Source organism: Molothrus ater, chromosome 1 (assembly GCF_012460135.2).
Source record: "Molothrus ater isolate BHLD 08-10-18 breed brown headed cowbird chromosome 1, BPBGC_Mater_1.1, whole genome shotgun sequence".
In the NCBI taxonomy this organism is placed as follows: Eukaryota; Metazoa; Chordata; class Aves; order Passeriformes; family Icteridae; genus Molothrus; species Molothrus ater.
Window position 1 is genome coordinate 64892432 of NC_050478.2, and position 18931 is coordinate 64911362.

At 38.6% G+C, this 18931-nt stretch overlaps 1 protein-coding gene across 1 annotated transcript; it reads left to right on the forward strand.

Moving 5' to 3' along the window:
• The first annotated feature begins 272 nt into the window (after positions 1-272).
• TBC1D7 (TBC1 domain family member 7) lies at positions 273-18090 on the forward strand. The gene is made up of 9 exons (XM_036407005.2): positions 273-426; positions 1729-1935; positions 2413-2536; positions 3183-3263; positions 6073-6260; positions 7878-8015; positions 9630-9775; positions 16904-17033; positions 17832-18090. The coding sequence occupies exons 3-9, from the start codon at positions 2425-2427 to the stop codon at positions 17916-17918; spliced, it is 882 nt and encodes a 293-aa protein (XP_036262898.1). The 5' UTR covers positions 273-426; positions 1729-1935; positions 2413-2424; the 3' UTR covers positions 17919-18090.
• Positions 18091-18931: the final 841 nt, after the last annotated feature.

Here is an 18931-nt window from a genome sequence, read left to right on the forward strand (position 1 = left end):
ACCATCATTACAGCAAACAACGCGGTGCAGCCCTCAGCGCACCCGCGCCAGGCAGGCAGCCGGCTCTGAGGGACGGATGCCCTCTGAGGGCAGAGGGACGGAGCTGAGGGGTGGCGGGGACCACAGGCGGGGTACAGGATGAACCGAGTGGCCCCGAGAGGCTGCGGGACGCCCACAGCAGAAACCGCGACCCCGGAGCGTCCGCATCACGACAGCCCCAGCGCTCCGCCCGCCGCCGGGGCGGGACGGGCCCGCGCATGCGCCGCAGCCGTGCCGCGCTCGGGCCGCGCCCGCCTGCCCGAGGTGCCGGGGGGCGGCGGGGGGAGGCCCGCGCGGCCCGAATTCCCGGGGCGCATTGATCCCGTGCCCAAATGTGCCCTTGTTTTCCTCTGGGACTGTGACGGAGGCCGGGAATTGAGCCCCGAGGTACGGCCGGGTGGGGGGAGCCTCCGGCAGGGCCTGCGAGGGAAGAGTGCTCGGTTGGGGGCAGAGCGCGGTGGCTCCGCAGCCCGGGCCTGTGCGGCGCTGCTGCCCCCCAGGAATGACACTTAATGATACCGGGAAAGCCGCTGTTGAGCTCGAAAATGCTGTAATTGAGGATAGGACGAGTTAATTGCACACTTCTGTACAGCACACTTCTAATGAGCTGGCTAAGGATTTGTTTCCCCCCTTTCTTTTTCCAGTTTATTGAAGACAGGTGTAAAGATTGGAATACTGGTCATTTGTAGAACATGGAATTACAAATCCTAAGTTGTGAGGGAGGAAACACACTATCTTCCTCTTTTTACCACTGAATAAATAAAATGTACTTCTGTTATAGTGCTAGTTTAAAATTATTAAAATGGTATTTCTGGCTAATAGGTCCTGCCGTTATTTATCAAAGTCCCGTGTCTTTCTTGTCATTTTTCCACGACTGGTATTGGCTAGATGTGTTTTGTTTTTGTTTTCGGTGTTTTTTTTTTTAGCTATTTCTCTAAATAACACTATAATAAATTCAGCTTTTAAGAATTTGAAAATGTAAATGAAAATCTGAAAATTTTCAAAAGTAGTTGACTGTCTGTCATATCTGAAGTCTGCTTTTAGACATGGCTGTAATGTAAACAGTGGGCACTCTGATCAGCGGGCCCTTAAATGCACCATACATGAATATCACAGGCATTTTCTTAAGGATAGTGCAGGACTGGAATGTGTTGCAAGTAATATTTATTTCTTTTTTCTCTGATTTTAAAGTAATATTTGGCCTATCTCAGCACTAATTCAGTCATTTGCTAGTTTGTATTTTGCTGTTTGGTCTTGGCCCTGATCCTGCAAAGCACTAAAACCAGGCATAATTTGAAACATAAATAGGCCTTCTGGATATACAAATTTAAATGTGTGCACTCTCTATAAAACTGTGGCCTTTGTTTATATCTGTAAGTGCTTTGCTCCTGATGTGTACTTTGGTTCTGCAAGGAAAAGAAAAATTTAACTACAAAAGCTTCTCAGTACATCATTCACTGCTCTTTAGTCAAAATAAATTATTTTTCTTGAAGTATTGCTGCTGTCACTGGATGTAAACGTTAAGATTGTTCTTAGTCCTTGGAGTTAGGAGGCAGAACTTTCTCATGTTTGCAAGCCTGCAGAGGAGAGAGAATTGACAGTTAGAGGGTTGAGCTGAATTGAAATGTCATTTACAGTTGTTCTGATACACGGAACATTCACTGAAATTTACCTTTGTTTCCACTACAGGGGAAACAAATGAGACATTTGTTTGATTTTAGTGCTGGAATAACAAGCTCAAGGCTGTGGCTGTTACAGCAGCTGGTAACAACATGAGCATTTAATTCGTATCTGCAACTTAAGAAGAAACTTACACACCCAGCCTTATTTTTCCCTGTCCCCTCTGTGCCACTGAGGCCAACTCTAGCTTGTCCTTGCTTCTGATTACCTTGGCTGGTAAGAAACCTAATAATTTTACTTACGTGGGCAATAGTTCTATTTGAGTAGGGGTTTTGTATTCAAAATTTTGTCAGACTTGTAACTGTACTTTTTAATGTTGGTTTTGAAGTACAGGGCATGGCATAAAATATTTTAAGTCTTTCTGCAGCAGTTTTTTAAAAAACTTTTTGGAATTTAGCATAATACACTATGCGGATAATTTTAAAAAATCCCTTAATTTTGTTTGTAAAGTTGGCATCTTTAGATCTTGTTTAGAATAAATTACGTTTATAATTGTTTATGTAAATATGTGTAAGTATGTGACATATGTAAGTATGTGACAAAAAGCACCTTGGAAGATTTAATATTCTGTAGGGTTTATTAATACTATAGAGATGTAGGCAGTAAATTTATATCAGTGTGCAAAATTACTTGACCTTCAAGCAATGGGAATGTATGTTTGTAAGTCTTCAGAAGAATTCATTGTTTCTTCAGGAGGAATCAGCCATGGCTGATGACTCTCAGAGAAACTTCCGCTCAGTGTATTATGAAAAGGTGGGATTTCGTGGAGTTGAAGAAAAGAAGTCGCTGGAAATTCTGCTGAAGGATGATCGTTTGGGCAAGTTGATTTCACTGTTTGCTCTATTTCTTGGTGATTAGGGGCTGGGGAGGGAGTAATAGATAATGCTTGCCTGCTGTGCTTAATACTTTTTTCAGTTTTGCATCTTTCACCAATAATTCCTCAGTCAGTGCTAGCTGACCTTTGATTTTCAAAGACCTGAAAATCTGATTTTTAAAACTTTTAAAGATTTGTCACCTTGTTTGTTTCTTCTTTTTTCCTTCTTTCATTCTCTGTGCCCAAGAAACTTAAAGATTTTTAGGGAAAGCAATTTTAATCTGAGAATGCATCATCTCATGCTGTCAATTCCATCTAACTTCAAAGCAATGAAGATGTTATTGCTGTTGGTCCCAGAGATGCCACATCTCTGGCAGAACAGAAAGATAAATGTTGTCCCTTTAAAAAAGGCCTTAATTATTTTGACAGTGACATGCTTTACAAAATGCCTATAAAAATGGTCCAGTAGTTTTACTGTAAGTTAGGCCAATGTGAAAGCAGTGAAAGCATTTGTTGATAATATGTGGTCAAATAGGGAATTTCAATCTGCAACTAAAGTTTGTCATACTTAGCTGGGTCAGAGATGCAAACCTATTTATAACCATATTTAAATTTGTCCTGAATTTTTTTTCTTTTAATTTCTTTACAGATATTGAGAAGCTTTGCACATTTAGTCAAAGGTTTCCTCTTCCATCCATGTATCGTATACTGGTGTGGAAAGTGCTTCTAGGTATGAATGGAATATAGAATGTATATTCTATATGTATCTGTATAACATGGAATATAGAATGTAGGAAGATGCAGTGTTTTCTTTTTTTTTTTTTTGCCTTGAAGAAGTAATGACAGGATTATTCTGTATTACCTTGCCTACTGATGCGTATTTAGCCTACTTTTGTATCCACCTTGGATGCCCAATGGCAATTATAAAACAAGTTTTTGAGAACTTTGCTGAAATGTGCCTAGGAGAGTATGTTTCTGTACTTAACTTTGTAACACTATCCAAGTACATTTATGAAATGAATTTGAAATGTGGATTATAAGCAGTTACCTATATCTGATAAGATATTCAGTTGTGCTCCTGAAATAACAGACAATGAAGTTAAAGTAAAATTGTGATTCATTTTAAACTGGGTGAAGCTTGGAATACGTGTTTATTCTAAAGAGAAGCTTCATGTTCTGCAGAGTATTGGTTTCTTATGGTTTTGCTGCTGGCTTTGAATTATATTTGCTATTGAAGAAGATACAAGGCTGAAGACAAGTTAATGGTATCCCCAGAAACTGTAAAAAACATAGATAGATTATATTTTTCTAGAAGTGCACTAGTCAGGTGACTAATTCAGAAGTACTAATGGCTTTGCACTGGTCAAGTACATTCATTGACTAGATGTGAGATAATGTCCACTTGGAGACAGGAGTGGTTTAAAAAAATCTTAATTTTTAAATTCATTTTTTCCCCTTCCAGTTTTTTACATTTTGAAAGTTTTCGCTTCATATTCCTGATTATGTGGAATATAATTTTTATTCCTGTTTTTTTTGGCAAAAGTAGTAAATGAACTGTGCACAGAAGGGGCAAGATCTAACTACAAAGCTTGAAGTTCTTGGTGTTGAACTTACAGAGTAGTCCTACTTGATAAAAGGCTCTGCCATTAAAAATATTATTGTATTCTGGGCAGTAGTCAGCATCCTTTAAAATATTAATAGTGGGAAATACAGCATAGGAGTTTTGGACAAGCAACTCAGTACAGAATCCTTCAGCCAGCATTATAATAGCAAAATATGTCTCTTTGCAAAATTGTGGCTCACTGCAGAGCCAGGTCTTGGGCTGTTTTATATAAAAGATCTGTGAATCATAGGATAACACAAAACACCTTCTGAATCAACTGCATGGAGAATTGTACTGGTTCTAAAAAGTATTTTGTATTTTAAACCCAGAGTGACTCATTTCACAGCATGAAATTGTTTCAGGGGAGGTTTGGGTTGGATATCAGAATAAGGGGCGGTTTGGCACTGGAGCAGGCTCCCCAGGGAAGTGGGCACCAAGCCTGACAGAGTTCAAGAAGTGAGCTCTGCTCTCAGGCAGTGTGATTTTTTGGAGTAGTCTTGTGAAAGGCCAGGAGAGGGACTCAGTGGTCTTTGTGGGTCCCTTCAAACTCGCGATATTCTGATTTCAAGTATTTGTACTGTCATTCTGTGACATGCTTTGGGTGAACAGGTTCAGGGACTTTCCTGCATTTCAGTGTTAGCAGTAGTTAGAAAAGCTGGTATTGAGAAGGACAGTGCAAAATATCTCCCCCTAAATGGCTGGAACCACAGCCCAGTCCATTTCTGGTGGGAGATGTTATGTGACTTCTAAATAATGTTAATAATTTAAGAAAAGGGAGTGTGTCCTGTCAACAAAACCCTCTCAGACATGTGCCAGGGCTTGTTGATGTCCCAGGTGACATGGTGTGTCAGCAGTGCCTCTGTTACCTTCCTGTTCGAGGATGACTCATGATGGTTTCCAGGCACCCCTCTGTTGTGTCAGTTTTGCCTGCCTAAGGTTGTCCTCTGTGTTTGAGGAGAGCAGTTGGCAGTATGTACATACAGTTATGATGTTGACTCTCTTTTGGCATATCGTGAAAAATGTCTTGCTTTCTTCCAGCTTTTGAAATGCAGACAGGTTTGCATCTGGAAAAGAAAAGATAATTTTCTGTCTGATGTGCTTGTTCCTCAACCCAGCCATTTCATGGTGTAACACTTGGCAGGAATATTTCTTTTCTTTAAATGAGAGGTAAAAGGAGCAGGTAGCTTGTTTCAGAACTGACTTTTGAAGAATACTTTGTTCTCATGGGTTTCTACACTGGGAAAAATTCTGCTCCACTAGTGATAGGGAAATGGCATTTTTTGCCTAGGTGTGTGTATGTTTTTATTTCTGTTGAAGACTGTGACAGTTTTGTTGTGAACATCAGTGCATAGCAAGACTTAGTAGGGGGAAGGACTGAGTGAACTGGTAAGTATCTCTGCTGGAGATGCTGTGTAATTTTCTTTGCCTTTTTACTTAGATACTTCTTAAATTTTTTGTTTTCTCCCAGAAAACTAGAAAAGATATTTGTGTTCTGCTAAGAAAATAACAAATAGTACTTTACAAGAGATTATGTGGCTTTTTAAGTTCTAATCTTCAATTGATTCAACTGATTGATTTTGGTTTTTGAATGTCGTTTTAGGGAGAATTAATCTCTGGTACAGTGAGTAAAGACTTTTCTGTCAGTAAAGTAATTATTACTGGAGTGAACAGTATCTTTGCATTAGTTAGTTGCATGTATATATTCTCTGTCATCTCAGACAAAGTGTAGAATTTGAGAAAATGAACAGCTAATGTATATAAAAATCATTCTACAGTGACTTTGTTTTCAAAATAAATGGAAGCTGGGCACAAATATACAACTAATACTGTACTGAAAACTAGACATATAAAAAGTAGGATTCCTCCTTATAATTGCTTATATTTTTTTCTTTTAATTTTTAAAATTTAATTTAATTTTTTTTTTTTTTTTTTTTAGGAATTATTCCTCCTCACCACGAATCTCATGCTTTGGTGATGAAGTACCGGAAGGAGCAGTACTGGGATATTCACCATGCTCTCCGTGTGATTCGCTTTATTAATGATTCTACCCCACAGGTTGATGTTTTCCTCCGCATACATCAACTGGAATCAGGAAAACTGCCTCGAAATGTAGCTTTTCCCTTGGTCAGTGGTGATTTTTAACAGTCTTTTAAATACAGTACTTTATTGAACTTGAAACTATAAACCAGTGAGAAACTGAACTGCAGGTCACCCCACAAATGCTTGTAGATAGACCAAGTAAGGTGAATGGAAAACAGAGAAGTACTGGTATAAAATAAAGAATTTTAGTAAAAGTGCTTTTCTCTTTTCCTTCCCCTAAGTACTTATGTAAGATTTTAAGCCTTAAAATCTCTTTTGTGCATTTTTCCTGCTAGGTTTCAAGCCTTTTGTACTCCAGGGCACTTCAGTTTCTTTATAGCACTGAAATGAAAATGACATCACCTCGTTGTAACTCATAGGTTCTTACGTTCCTGAAACAAGGGTAATTCAGAGCCTGTACAAGCAGTGATTTAATACAAGTTGCAACAAATGCTTAAATTATTTGTTTTTAAATCTAGATTTCAGTGTATGCTCCTCCTTTTTTTTTCTTAGTCTGAACTGACCTGGGCTTTTGTCAGCTAATGCACATACTCTGCTGTTCACAGTGTACACCCATATGGTTAAACAAGGCTGTGTTGTGATGGTGAATTAGTAAAGTGATGATAAAAACAATGTGTGGTTCTTTCTTTTCTCCATGAAATAGGAGATGAGGAAAGGAGACACAGAGCTTTCTAAGTGGATTTCGTAGTTAATTTATCTGTATTCACTCTAGCCCAGCTTAATTTGTAATTTTTCATCTATAATCACAAATTTTGACATAAGTACTTAAAGAAAAGTTCAAAATGAAAAAAAAAAGGTTCAAGTTAATATGGAAAATTCAGTAATATTTAGAACTGGGAGGACTGCCTGCAGCATCCTCTTGTCTGAGGAGGGAATGTTTTCATACCCTTACTATTTCCTAGGAATTTGGCCATCCTATCCTGCAAATTTCCAGTAAAGAAATTTCCTTGATTTTGGCATGTGATGCAGTGGGCTGAAAATTCCTCCCTTCTAGAGCAGTATTGTCTTCTGAGCAAGCATTTTGTCAGTGCATCCCAGAGTTGCTGTCAGGACTGTGGTGAGGTTTCATAGTGATGATGTTTAGCAGAGCGTCAGTCATTAGTCCTGTAACTCAGGTTTATTTTGCTGCTGCAGAAAGCATTTGTTCTCTTTTCAGTGCAGTCACTGTCCCCTTAAACTTATGAGAGGTTGCTCTTGATGGTAATGCAGGTGTTTTATTGTAGAGGCAGAGGGAGATAAAGAGATGTCAGATTGATCTAAATATTTTGAAATGTTTGAGTAACAAACGGAAGTCTGCTGAGTGTTTTGTGCTTTTGAATGCAGAGAGTTCAAGTAAGGATGTGTGTGTATTGGAGCAGTCTGTGTGGCAGAGACATAAACCCAGTAGTATTTAGGACTATACACTGAAGCGTGTTTTGATTTTAAAAGCAAGACAAGTCTTTCTTGCTCTGTTTTAATAGATACCTGTCATCATCGTGCAGCTGCTGCCCGATGTCTTGTTTAGGAACATCAGAACAACTTTTTGTGTATGTTGATTTCTGTTTTTTTCCCTGAATAGCAGAGAAAAGGAATATAAGAATAAGTTAAATCAGAATAGTCCAGTATTTCCCTGTAGATCGCTTTTTTTGCTTTGTTTTTCAGGAACCTGAAGATGAAGTGTTTCTTGCTATTGCTAAAGCAATGGAGGAAATGGTAGAGGATCCTATAGAATGCTATTGGCTTGTCAGTTGTTTTGTGAATCAGCTGAACAGCAAGCACAAAGATTCATTACAACAGCTGGTGAGGAAAAAGGAATTTTTTTTTCTTTTTGCAAGGAGAAGCAGTCATACAAAGCATTAACACAGGGAGACAACTGGAGAATGAGAACTGACACCCTTGGATTCTGTTCCACCAGCTACTTTGAAAATAGGGGAGGAGTGCTTTTTGCATTGTGATTGTGCTGCCCTGATTAATGTAACATTAGAAATAGGTTTTGTTTGGTATGTGGTAATTTTCAATTAACTTTTTTCTCTAAAGGTTACATTGTATCCAGTTGAATTATATTTCTCACAAATTGGTCACTTAAAATTTTTCTTTGAACAATTAAAATGTCAAAAGTGAAGAACATCTTGATGTATGTCTGCTACTTTTTAGGCTGCATCTCTGGCATTCACATGCTGCTCATTGGATGATAGACAAAGCACAGTTTTGCTTTATAAATGGAGCAGAGTACTCCATCTTCAGAAAAACAGTATGTTGTAGATCAAGTTATAATAAAAAGTGGAGTAGATTTTTGTAGCACTGACAATTTAAACACTATCACAGAATATTAATTTTGAATTTCTGTCTTCCTGATTTATAAAATGAAAATTTGATTTTAATGTGTACTTACCAAAATGATGAAAGTTCTTGTAATTCATCAAAAAGCCATAACAGATAAGGAGCTTTTAGTTAACAATATTCTAAAAAGTAAAAATATCGAGTACATGTGCACCAGCAATTGCTGAATAGAAATTTTCTGTGGAAAATTATACCTGCCCTTGTTAGTTCTTTTGGATCTAAGAAATAATTTTTAAACCTACCTCCTGTTTCTGTGTGTGATGCATTCAACTATACCAGTTCAAAGAAGAAAAGAATATTTTCAAAGTGTGTGTTCATACAATGTGACGTAAAGTGTGCAAAGTGTCTCCCTCCCTAATTTTTTTTTTGTAACACAGTCAATGTGCCAAGACTCAGTAGGTGAGAATATTGGCAAAGGAATTGTTTTCTGCCTTTGACAGTTGAAGTTCTTAGCAGTTTGCCTAACTATGACAAAACATAAAGGTAGTCAAGAATTTATGAAAGTATGTAGTGTGTTACATTAAAATTTAAACAAGCTGAAAAAATTATCCACATGTTTATGCCTTAAATACTTAGGGTTTTTAAACAATAAATCAATGTCCAGCTTTTAATGGGTTGCACAGGGATTTGCTCTCAAAATTGATTTTTTGGGTTTTGCTGCATTGTGCGTAGATATTTTTGATGTGTGCTAAGGCGATTAGGTTTGAGGTGAATGAAACTTGATTTTACTTGTGAAGGTAGCAGTAATTAGTGCACATTTAATCTCTGCATTGCTCGAAGCTCTGAAGCACATCCTTGCACTAGGGAATACTGTATATCTTGGAAGTTCTGCTAGTGGTCAGCAATTTCAGGAAGCTGAGGTTGTTTTTTGGTTAAGTACATAATTAGTTGATTGCAAAAGTTGGTAACATCTGTATTTTGTAACAACTAAAACAATGAAAGTACATTATTTTAATGTGTTACATTGATCCATTACATTAATTGAATTGTTAAGACAGTGCTTGTCTTACAGTGTACATTAACTATTAAGGTATTCTGATGTGAGTTACCTAAAATTTTCTAATCATTTCTCAGCCAAAAATTCTGGAGCAGTATTTGAACATTGAAGATAACAGACTACTGATGCATCTGAAGGCATGTTCTGCAATGAGCAAACTCCCCTATGATCTTTGGTTTAAAAAGTGTTTTGCAGGATGTTTACCTGAGTCCAGTTTACAGAGGCAAGTTCTTTTTCTTTCTGTGTGTAACTGCATAGTCATTTCAGCTTTCTGTCATCACTAGCAGGCAAAGAACTTTCCATACTTTATCTGTAAGTTTATGGTGTTAGATATATTGCTAACTTGGAAATGATAAAATTGGATTTAATTCCTCTTGTTATTGATGCAAGATAATCAATATCTGTGTGATTGTTTCACCTACTGAAAATAAAAAGAATGGAGCTAAGTATACCAGCTGATTCTGTTGGACAATTAGTGCCTTCTAGGATGCAGAACTCCAAACCCTCTGTCAGTGTTACACAGCTGAATTGTAGTCAGTTTTTGGGCTTTTTGACAAAAGTCTTTGCTTAGGGAGTGATTGTAATACTGCATTAGTGTAGATGAAAAAGATTTTGGGAATGTGTACGGGTTTTGGCTGGGATAGAGTTAGATTTCTTCAGAGTAGCTGGTATAGGGCTGTATTTTGGAACACAGGGATGTTTTAGTTCCTGCAGAGCAGTGCTTACACAGCATCATTCTGCTCCTCACGAGCAAGGAGGCTGGGGGTGCACAAGAACATGGCTGGGAGGGGACACAGCCAAGGCAGCTGACTCCAGCTGACCCAAGGAATATCCCTTTCCATGTGGAGTCATGCTCAGCAGTTAAGCTGAGGAGGAGCTTGGCAGGTGGGAGCATTTGCCTGGGGACTTGCTGGCCATCAGTCAGGGTGGTGGGCAACTGTTCTCAGTGGCATCACTTATCTCAGGTTTTATTTTTCTTTCTTTGTTATGCTTTTCTTCTCTTCCTTACAGTTTTTTTGGAAATTATTACTTCTTTTTAATTATGAAACTTTTTTCTCCACCCGCAAATTTGTTTCTTACTTCTACCCTTCCAATTTTTCCCCCATCCCACTGGTGGAGGTAGTAAATGAGTGGCTGTCTGCTGCTCAGTTGCTGGCTGGGGTTAAACCATGACAGAATTTTATTTTAAAAAGTACTAGGGCAAGTTGAATATTACAAAGTTAATGAAATTGTGGATTATATCAGGATTCTGCAGTTACAAATAGGTTTTTGAGCTTTTAAAAGGGAAAAATTCTAGTGTGTGACACTTCACTGAAGGGCTTTTGAAATGAAGCTTGTATGATTTTCCTAATTCTGCTGCCTGAGAACTCTTGGAAAGCAGGAAATTCAAGCTCAATGTAGAGAAACATCTTTCTGCATTAACAAGAGTTGCTGATAGCTGAACAGGATGTGGCACAGAGAAAACAATGGTGTCATTTGTATCTGTCTAAAAACTTTGTGAAGTAACCATGTTCAAGAGAAACTTCACTTCAAGGTCATCGCAGGACTTCAGTGGCTAGAATAGGAACCGAGCATGGAAACAGTGCTCTGTAAATTGCTTTGTAGAAAATGCTTTTATGGTGGTAAAGTTGGTAATAATCTGAATAGTGGATGCAGTGTTTGTTTATCTGGTACTTCATGTTCTGTGGAGGAAAGTGGAAAATGGCTGTTCTTAAAAATGTTTTATTTACTCTTATAAGAATAAGAAGATTTTAGGGAACAAGCTGTAAGATTTGAAATCACGCTTTCTGCTCTTGTTGGACCATGGTCTTTGGGGTTCTGTAGGTTTTATTATTCTCAAGGATAATGTTGGAGGAGGAGGGAAAAAAACATTTTGTGAAGGATTGAGACCTTTATGTGCAACACAGTTATTGTTACATGGCAAGTTCTTCTCATCAAGCACCTATAAGTCTCCAAAATAGTCTTGTCTGCTTAGTGATTGTGTGATGTGGTGATGGAAAGCTTTTACTACTTCTGTGACTGCAGAAATTATGTAAGCATGCATAGTATAGGATGTTTCTTAAGTTTAGAGCTCATGTGATTCAGTGCTGCTACTGGATCTTATGGCTGTGGACAAGAGCTGAGGGAGGAATTTTATCAGAGCAGATTTGCTCTCGCAAGATGAAGGGTTTTTGTTTACATTTCTGTTGAAAATTGAAGCTTTGATGGAGCTTTGTCATCCTGATGGTGTAAAAGGAGAAATCTAGATGAAGAATTTTGATTTTGTATTTCATCTAGCGAGAATATTTGGCTTCAAATGTCTATCATTTTGAATTAGTTTTATTTACATGAAATATTTTGTCTAATCAGTATGCATCTTCAACAATTCCATATGCTGTTTGACCTTACTGAAATAGAATATTTTGATTACCTGAAAATTTTTAATACTTTTTTTCCCCCTGGAAAAGGTTAAAATACTGGCTTTTTCTATCACTCTGGAATAAAAACATATTTCAGTGTTGGTATTTCTGACGCAGAACAATCCCTCTTCCCTACAGTTCTTGTGGGAACATGATGAAAGTGCACTTTTTTTTGGCAGCTTAGGTTTGTGAATTATTCAGTTGTAATCATAATGGCCTTATTCGCTGAGGAAATAACATACTTCATGGGTAGTGTGTGACAGATGAACTTAATTAATGCTTGGAGATTCAGTTTGGATTAGGATCTAGAAGCCCCAGTGCTTATCTGAAATGCATCCAGATGTCAGTGTTGAAACTGCTGAGGTTTGAAGGTCTCCAGTTCTCCTGTGAATTTTACGTACTTTCTTGTCAAGGGAGAGATTATCTGAGCACAGTCTTTTATGATTTATTTTCACTTATGATTTAGCACTGCATTTCTTAGAGTGGCTGCTTACTTTCTATGAACTGTAGTCTTCTCTGTCAAGCAGATAAATCTAAAATTCATTGGTTTTTTTGTTTGTTTGGTTTTCTCTAAGGAGTACAAAACTTGTACATGCTGTGCATACCTGGTAATGGTGAGGTGAAGTTGCACAATACCAGTACCTGACAGGCACTGCCACTCAGTATAAATACTGTTTTATAGCACACTTCAAGTTACACCATGGGTAAAATTTATGTATCAGTTTAGTTTAAGTGGGCTTGGACAATACATACGGACAGCTTTCACGTGGAAACTTTTGCTTTGAGCTTATGCAGTGTCTAATACACTTGGCATATTACGTGATGAGCTTCTTAACAAACTTCTTAAAGGTGTCACATTGGTGAAAGGGAGGGGCAGACCATTCCAAAGACTCTGTATCCCACCTGGAATATAGACAGGGTGCTTTCTGGAATATCAACCAGCCTGTAGCAGATGTTTGAGAGACACAGAAAGGTCTGTTTCTTTCTGAGACAGAGAACTGGATCGCACCTTTGTTTTCATACTCATCATTGCCCTGTTTGTTTGATTTGTGCAGCAGCATATTTGCTCATCTGTTTGGTAAGCCCATGTGTGGAAACCTTTCCAGTGGTGCCGTGAGGGCCCTCAGCTGGAGATCCCTGCTCTTAAACCTTGGGGTCCTGTTTGTGGCTTCATCTCAACAGGAAAGATGTCACTTTGACTCCCAGTTTAATCTGGCACTGTCAGCCCAGATGATCCAGTAGAAGCAGTGCAGCTTTGCAGTTGTAATTGTGATTGAGGCATTTTTTATGGCCTAATGTTGCCACTCATGTATCAGGCCCCTGCCTAATGTTGTTTGTACTCTGCACTGAAGGCTTGGCATTGGCTAGCTATTAGTCTATGGCAACTTGCTAGTGGCAAAGTATTTCATCATTCTCCTGAAATCTCATGACTTTCAAACTGGCACTACCTCATGTAACATAATTCTGTAGTTTTACATCTGTGATCTCCATGCCCAGCATAAATTACATTTAGTTGTAAAAATGTAAGTAATGTGTTAATAGAAACAACAGAAATATGGAAAATGCCTTAAATTTACTGTGGAGCAGGAGGGCATAAGAATGTGCACGTGGGCTGCTACTACAGAGAAACTTAATTCAGTTTGTCTTTGTCTCACTGAGCTGCTTCCCAGGTTTGCAAATGAATGGGCACAAGATCATGATAGATCAGGGTGAGATTTGTGTGAGCCTCATCATGTCCCTCCATGTCCAGTTACCTCTGGAAGGACATCCAGAAGTGCAGGCAGAGGAGAAAGCATTTGTTCCTTTAGATGTCTCTTGTCTGGAGGGCTGGAGGAGCAGAACCAGGAAGTAAGGTTGCGTGTGTTTACCCTGCATTGTAGGGAAAAACTGTGAGGCTAATGGTAATGTATCAGAAAAAGAGAGAGCAGCAGTGCTGTGATGCCTCCTGTGTATTACTGCACTGTAGTGCTGCAGGAACCTCAGAGAGTGCTTGGAGAATGGTATCCCTTCACACACAGGTGCACACAGAGTGTCCTATCTTGTCTATAGAAGAGGCTCAGTTAAAGTAAATGGTTTCATTTGCATAATCCTTGGCATGCTCTTTGCCTTTATAGCTTCCCATTTCTTTTTATTTTCGCTTGTGGTTGTCAATACTGCTTTGCTGTTCAAGAAACACCTGCAAGAGTGTTGTGGTTAATTGAACAGTTGTATTTTACAGAGGATGATAGTCACACGAAACATAGTGAATTTCATTCAGAATATATATTTCTTTTTCTGCATTCCTGTGTAGGGCTGTAGGCACAGTTGCATGATGCTTCCCTTATACTTTCCCCCTCTCCAGGAGTATGAAAGAACAGGTAAAAAGTTGCAGTAAAGTTGACCTTAAATGATTGCTACTAAAAAAGTGAAAGCAGGACACCTGTATATACACGATGTATAAAGACTGCTGTATTAGAATGCGATCATCAGAAAATATATTTCCTTGAAACTGGTGTGTTTTTTTTCCACTTGTGACAGTTAATGTTGTTGTTCCTGGCTCTGCTGGTACAGACAAGGTGCTGACTGTTGATCACAGTGTTGCACAATCATTCCCAATTACTGTTACTGGTGGAGTTGTACTGAGTGTAACAATAGTTGGAAATGTTAAGGAAAAATACTGCAGCAGACACAGCTGGTTAGCGCTGACATCTCACTCACTTTGCTGTGCATCATCTTCCAAAATTTGTAAAGACACTGGTGATTTAGATACTGCATCTGTTTTGTCATTGTGAAAACATTTGTTCTGGAATCAGACTAAATAATGCAGGAAAACAATAGAGTGTTTTCTGAGCATAGCATGTAACCTAATGTAATTATGGAGACTGAAGTCAGAAGAATTGGAAGCAAAATAATGAAAGAAGACTGGATATTTTATAATAGGATTAGTAAGTTTGTTTTCAAATTAGCATGAGCTTTGATATGAACTTTAAAAATTATTTTCTGTTTTTGAGATCTGCTAGTCTCTGTAATTGTCACTCGTAATTACAGTTCTGATGCACATGGAACACATAGGGAAGTTTTTCTTGTGTTCTAAACAGATGTGTTTGTGAAGGAGAATGCTGTAGAAGTAAATAGGAGTGACCTGTACAGTGTGGAACAGAGCTGTTGTCTCAGTTTTCTCATGGTGACTTTGCTTAAAGCTTCCAAGACCTGACTTCAACAGCAAAGTAATATTTGCAGTGATCATTTGTCCTGGGATGCTTCACCCACAAATGAAGCAGTAAGATTTTGATCTTGAATTGTGTGTTGTTCCTGTACCTGTGGGGATTATACTAATTGTTAAATCATAGCAAAACAGGGAATTAAAACTAAATTGCAAAGGGGAAAGAAATTGGCTGTGCTTTTCACGCACCCCCCATCTGTCCTTGTGGGGTTTTTTGTTTCCTTCTACTTTGAGAATAGTCCTGAGGATCTACACATTTGTTTTTCTCCCTTCTTTGTTATAAGTTAAAATCTAGTCCTGTGTTTGAGTTTGTGCCTGTTGCCTCAGATCCCTTCACTGGGCATGATTGGAAAGTGCCTGGCTCCACCCTTTTTGTGCTCTCTCTTCCAGTTTACATTGATGAGATTCCCCAGATCCCTCTCTTCTACAAGCTGAGCAGTCCAAGCTCTCTCACCTTTCCTCTCCCTTCATCACCTTAATTGCTCTTGACTGGGCTCTCCCCTCTTAATTCCTTGTGTAAAATTGTGATCCTACACTTCAGTTCAGCTGTCAGAGTTCATGTCATGCCTGTGTTGTGCTCTCCTGGCACTCTGGGCTGAAGGGCAAATTCTTCTAAGAGAGGTCATACAAAAATGGAGTTGTCCCTGGAAGGAGCACACCCATAGATCCAAGTCTGTAGATGGGCTGCAGAACATGTTTCTCAGTTGGTGTTACTATATTCAGAAATTACGGAGGAGAGTGTGTGGTCTTTGTTCCCCCATGTTTTTATTTGGAAGGAGAAATACTTTGAACAAGTGCCCAGAAGGAGCAAGAACTGTAATCCTCAGAAACTCTTTCTGACACAGCTCTTAAAATTGAAGAACTAAAAATAATGTGAGCCCATAAAAGCTGCCATCTGACAGATGGTTTCACACTGTTTTGTGTAATCTTTTATCCTGAGACTCTTGAGCTGGGCCTGAGAGAGAGCTGCTGGATGAAGGATGATTTCAAATTGTTGCAGGCTAATAGTAGGTTTTGGTAGTGATGATCCATTTTAATATTCATCCAAGTTCTGTTGCTGAAGCCTTTGGACACCTGCCCAAGGAGGTCCAGGTATGATTTCACACGAGAGGTTGGAGTGCCTAGGTATTTCTGAGAGTGTCTGTGTGCAGTGGGATGGATTAGAAGATTTAATAGTTGTTCCTTGTGCCTAATTTAAACATCATGGACTATATCCTGCTGATAGATCATATTTGTATATCATACAGCAATGACCTGCTTGAGATGTAGTAGTTTGCTATTACACCTCTTTGAATTTTTAGCAACTTGGCTGATTGAAAAGTAGCATTATTAGGCATGCTAATGAAGTCAATTTCTTTTTTTTTTTTTTTTTTTTGTACTAGGAAAAATTCTCATCTTTACCACACACTCTGGTAGCTCTGTAGTCCAGTAGAGAAGTTGTTACAGTCCAGGCTATTAAGCCAAGGTTTACTTTTTGTACTTGAGCTTGTAAACACTTCAATCTCTAAACAGCAACACACCATATCAGTGCATTCCAATTACTGCTTGCTATCCCTCTGCTCTGTATAGATTGAGGAGTTGATAAAATGTCTTCTATTTATCCTGACCCAAATAATTTAGTACATTGCTGTTGTTCAGAAAAATATTCTGGATAGAGATGGTTGTACAAAGGCTGTTCTAGAAGAGAAATAAGATAAGATAAGATAAACACTGCAATAATGTTTAGTTATTCCTTTTCACTTTCTTGTAGAGTCTGGGACAAAGTTATAAGTGGATCCTGCAAGATTCTTGTGTTTGTTGCTGTGGAGATATTATTAACCTTTAAAATGAAGATAATAGCACTGAATTCTGCAGAAAAGATCACACAGTTTTTGGAAAATGTAAGTACTCTAATTATGCTTTGCATTACCTTTTATAGCTTATAACTGTTTCAGCCTGAACTGCTTGCCTACTGCAGATGTACCAAAAGTTATTATTACATTACTGAGAACAGTGTAGCAGCACCAAGGTGAAGGGAGAATGCTCAGCAATGAGAATAATAACTTTTTCTATCAGGAGTTAAGGCTTCCATAGAATTAAGTGATTTTTAGGCTTGGGGTATGTATTGTCTCTGTTTGTACAGAATTAACAATTCTTGTGATACTAAAGGGTTTTTCTGTGAAAGTAAGAGCAGGTCAGGTTAGGTTAATTTTTCTGGAGGCTTCTTAAAAGGGCTGGTTTCTGGCACCTTTTTTTTATGTCTTACCTGAGTGCAAATCTGTAGAATCAATGTGTGTTTTCTGTTGATGTGAGGATGGGATCATGAACCTGACCCTGAATAGTAATGAGGCATCTCAGCAGGGCTGTAGGATCCCAGTGTAACCCAGTGAGTAATGTAAGACACAGTTTGTGGTCATGGATAGGCAGTGTGAGCCATGCCGGTGTCAGGGATGTGCGAGGTGCCTGCCTGCTTGTCAGCATTTTGGAAATACAAGCTGTTTGTCCAAAACCTGGATGTATAATATGGTTTCTGCAGGACAGAGGGATGGTGGGATGCGAGGACAGGGAGATGGGATTCTAGTTTTGTTTTCTTTTTAATAAAGAGATAAAATCTGAACTGGAAATTCAAAGTCTTTATTTTAAACAAAGCAGTCTGAATGGAGTGCTCTGAGCAGGCACCTTGCCCTGGTCTTTTGCAGATTCCTCAGGACAACACGGACGCCATTGTCAGCAAAGCTGTGGATCTGTGGCGCACTCACTGCGGGACTCCGGCACACTCAGTCTGAGAACTCTCGTGGCTTGTGACAGCTTGGGAAAAAAACTGACTTTCCAAAAGACATTTTACCACCCTTCCCCCATCCTAGTGTGATGTTCTTCATTAACCCTTTTGTGTAAAGATGCTGTTAAAGCATGGTGACCAATATGTAAATATTTTTCAATAAATACAGATGGAATGAAGATACTTAGTGGTGGAGTGATGACATCTGAAGTGTTATGTATTCATCCAGCTACAGCATTTTGATTGCACAGTGTGCTCTCTTGCTTTTGCAGAAGTAAAACTAACTCTTGAAGCAAGGTAAATAGATTTACTTGTAATTTAAAAATGTTTCAGTATGCCATCTTAGACTTGATGTAACTAGTTACTACTTGGAGGTATTTGTACAGTGAATTTACTGAATGTCAGCCTGCTGGGTGGTGAACAAGCATGCTTTTGCTCGGAATGTAATTGTACTCTTCTAACACTGTAAATTTTCAGATAAATGTAACTTCCCAAATCTGAGGTACAGGACATCACAATGACCAGGGGTGAAATCCTTTTCTGAAGTATTTTAAAATACTCTTTATATGTCAGAAGCTCTCTATGGCTGTATCTCCTTTGTTCTTCATGGAAGATGTTCTAGAGAAGTGGATCTGTGCAGGTATGGAGAAAATCAGTGGGATGAGCCAATATAATTCAGAATTACAGCCCAGTAATAACCTATGCCTCTGCTGGGTGCTTGGCTCGAAGCTATTGTAATTTGATTCTTCTTGGTTTAGATTTCAGAATAAATTCAATGCAGAAATGTAATTCATGGTGTGAGTAAAAGTGGAGTGATTAGCCATAGGTAGAGATTTACTGGAGAACTGATATTTTTCTTGTAAAAGTGTAAAATTCTATTTCTACCTCTTGCATAGACCAGGGAATTGTACATAAGAATGTGTTGCTTAGCTGTTATTTAACTCAAATTGGTGCTTAGTGTGCTGAGTGCCAGGGATGCTCGCTGCACTTGAGAGAGTGTGTTTAGCTTGCACTCAGTGT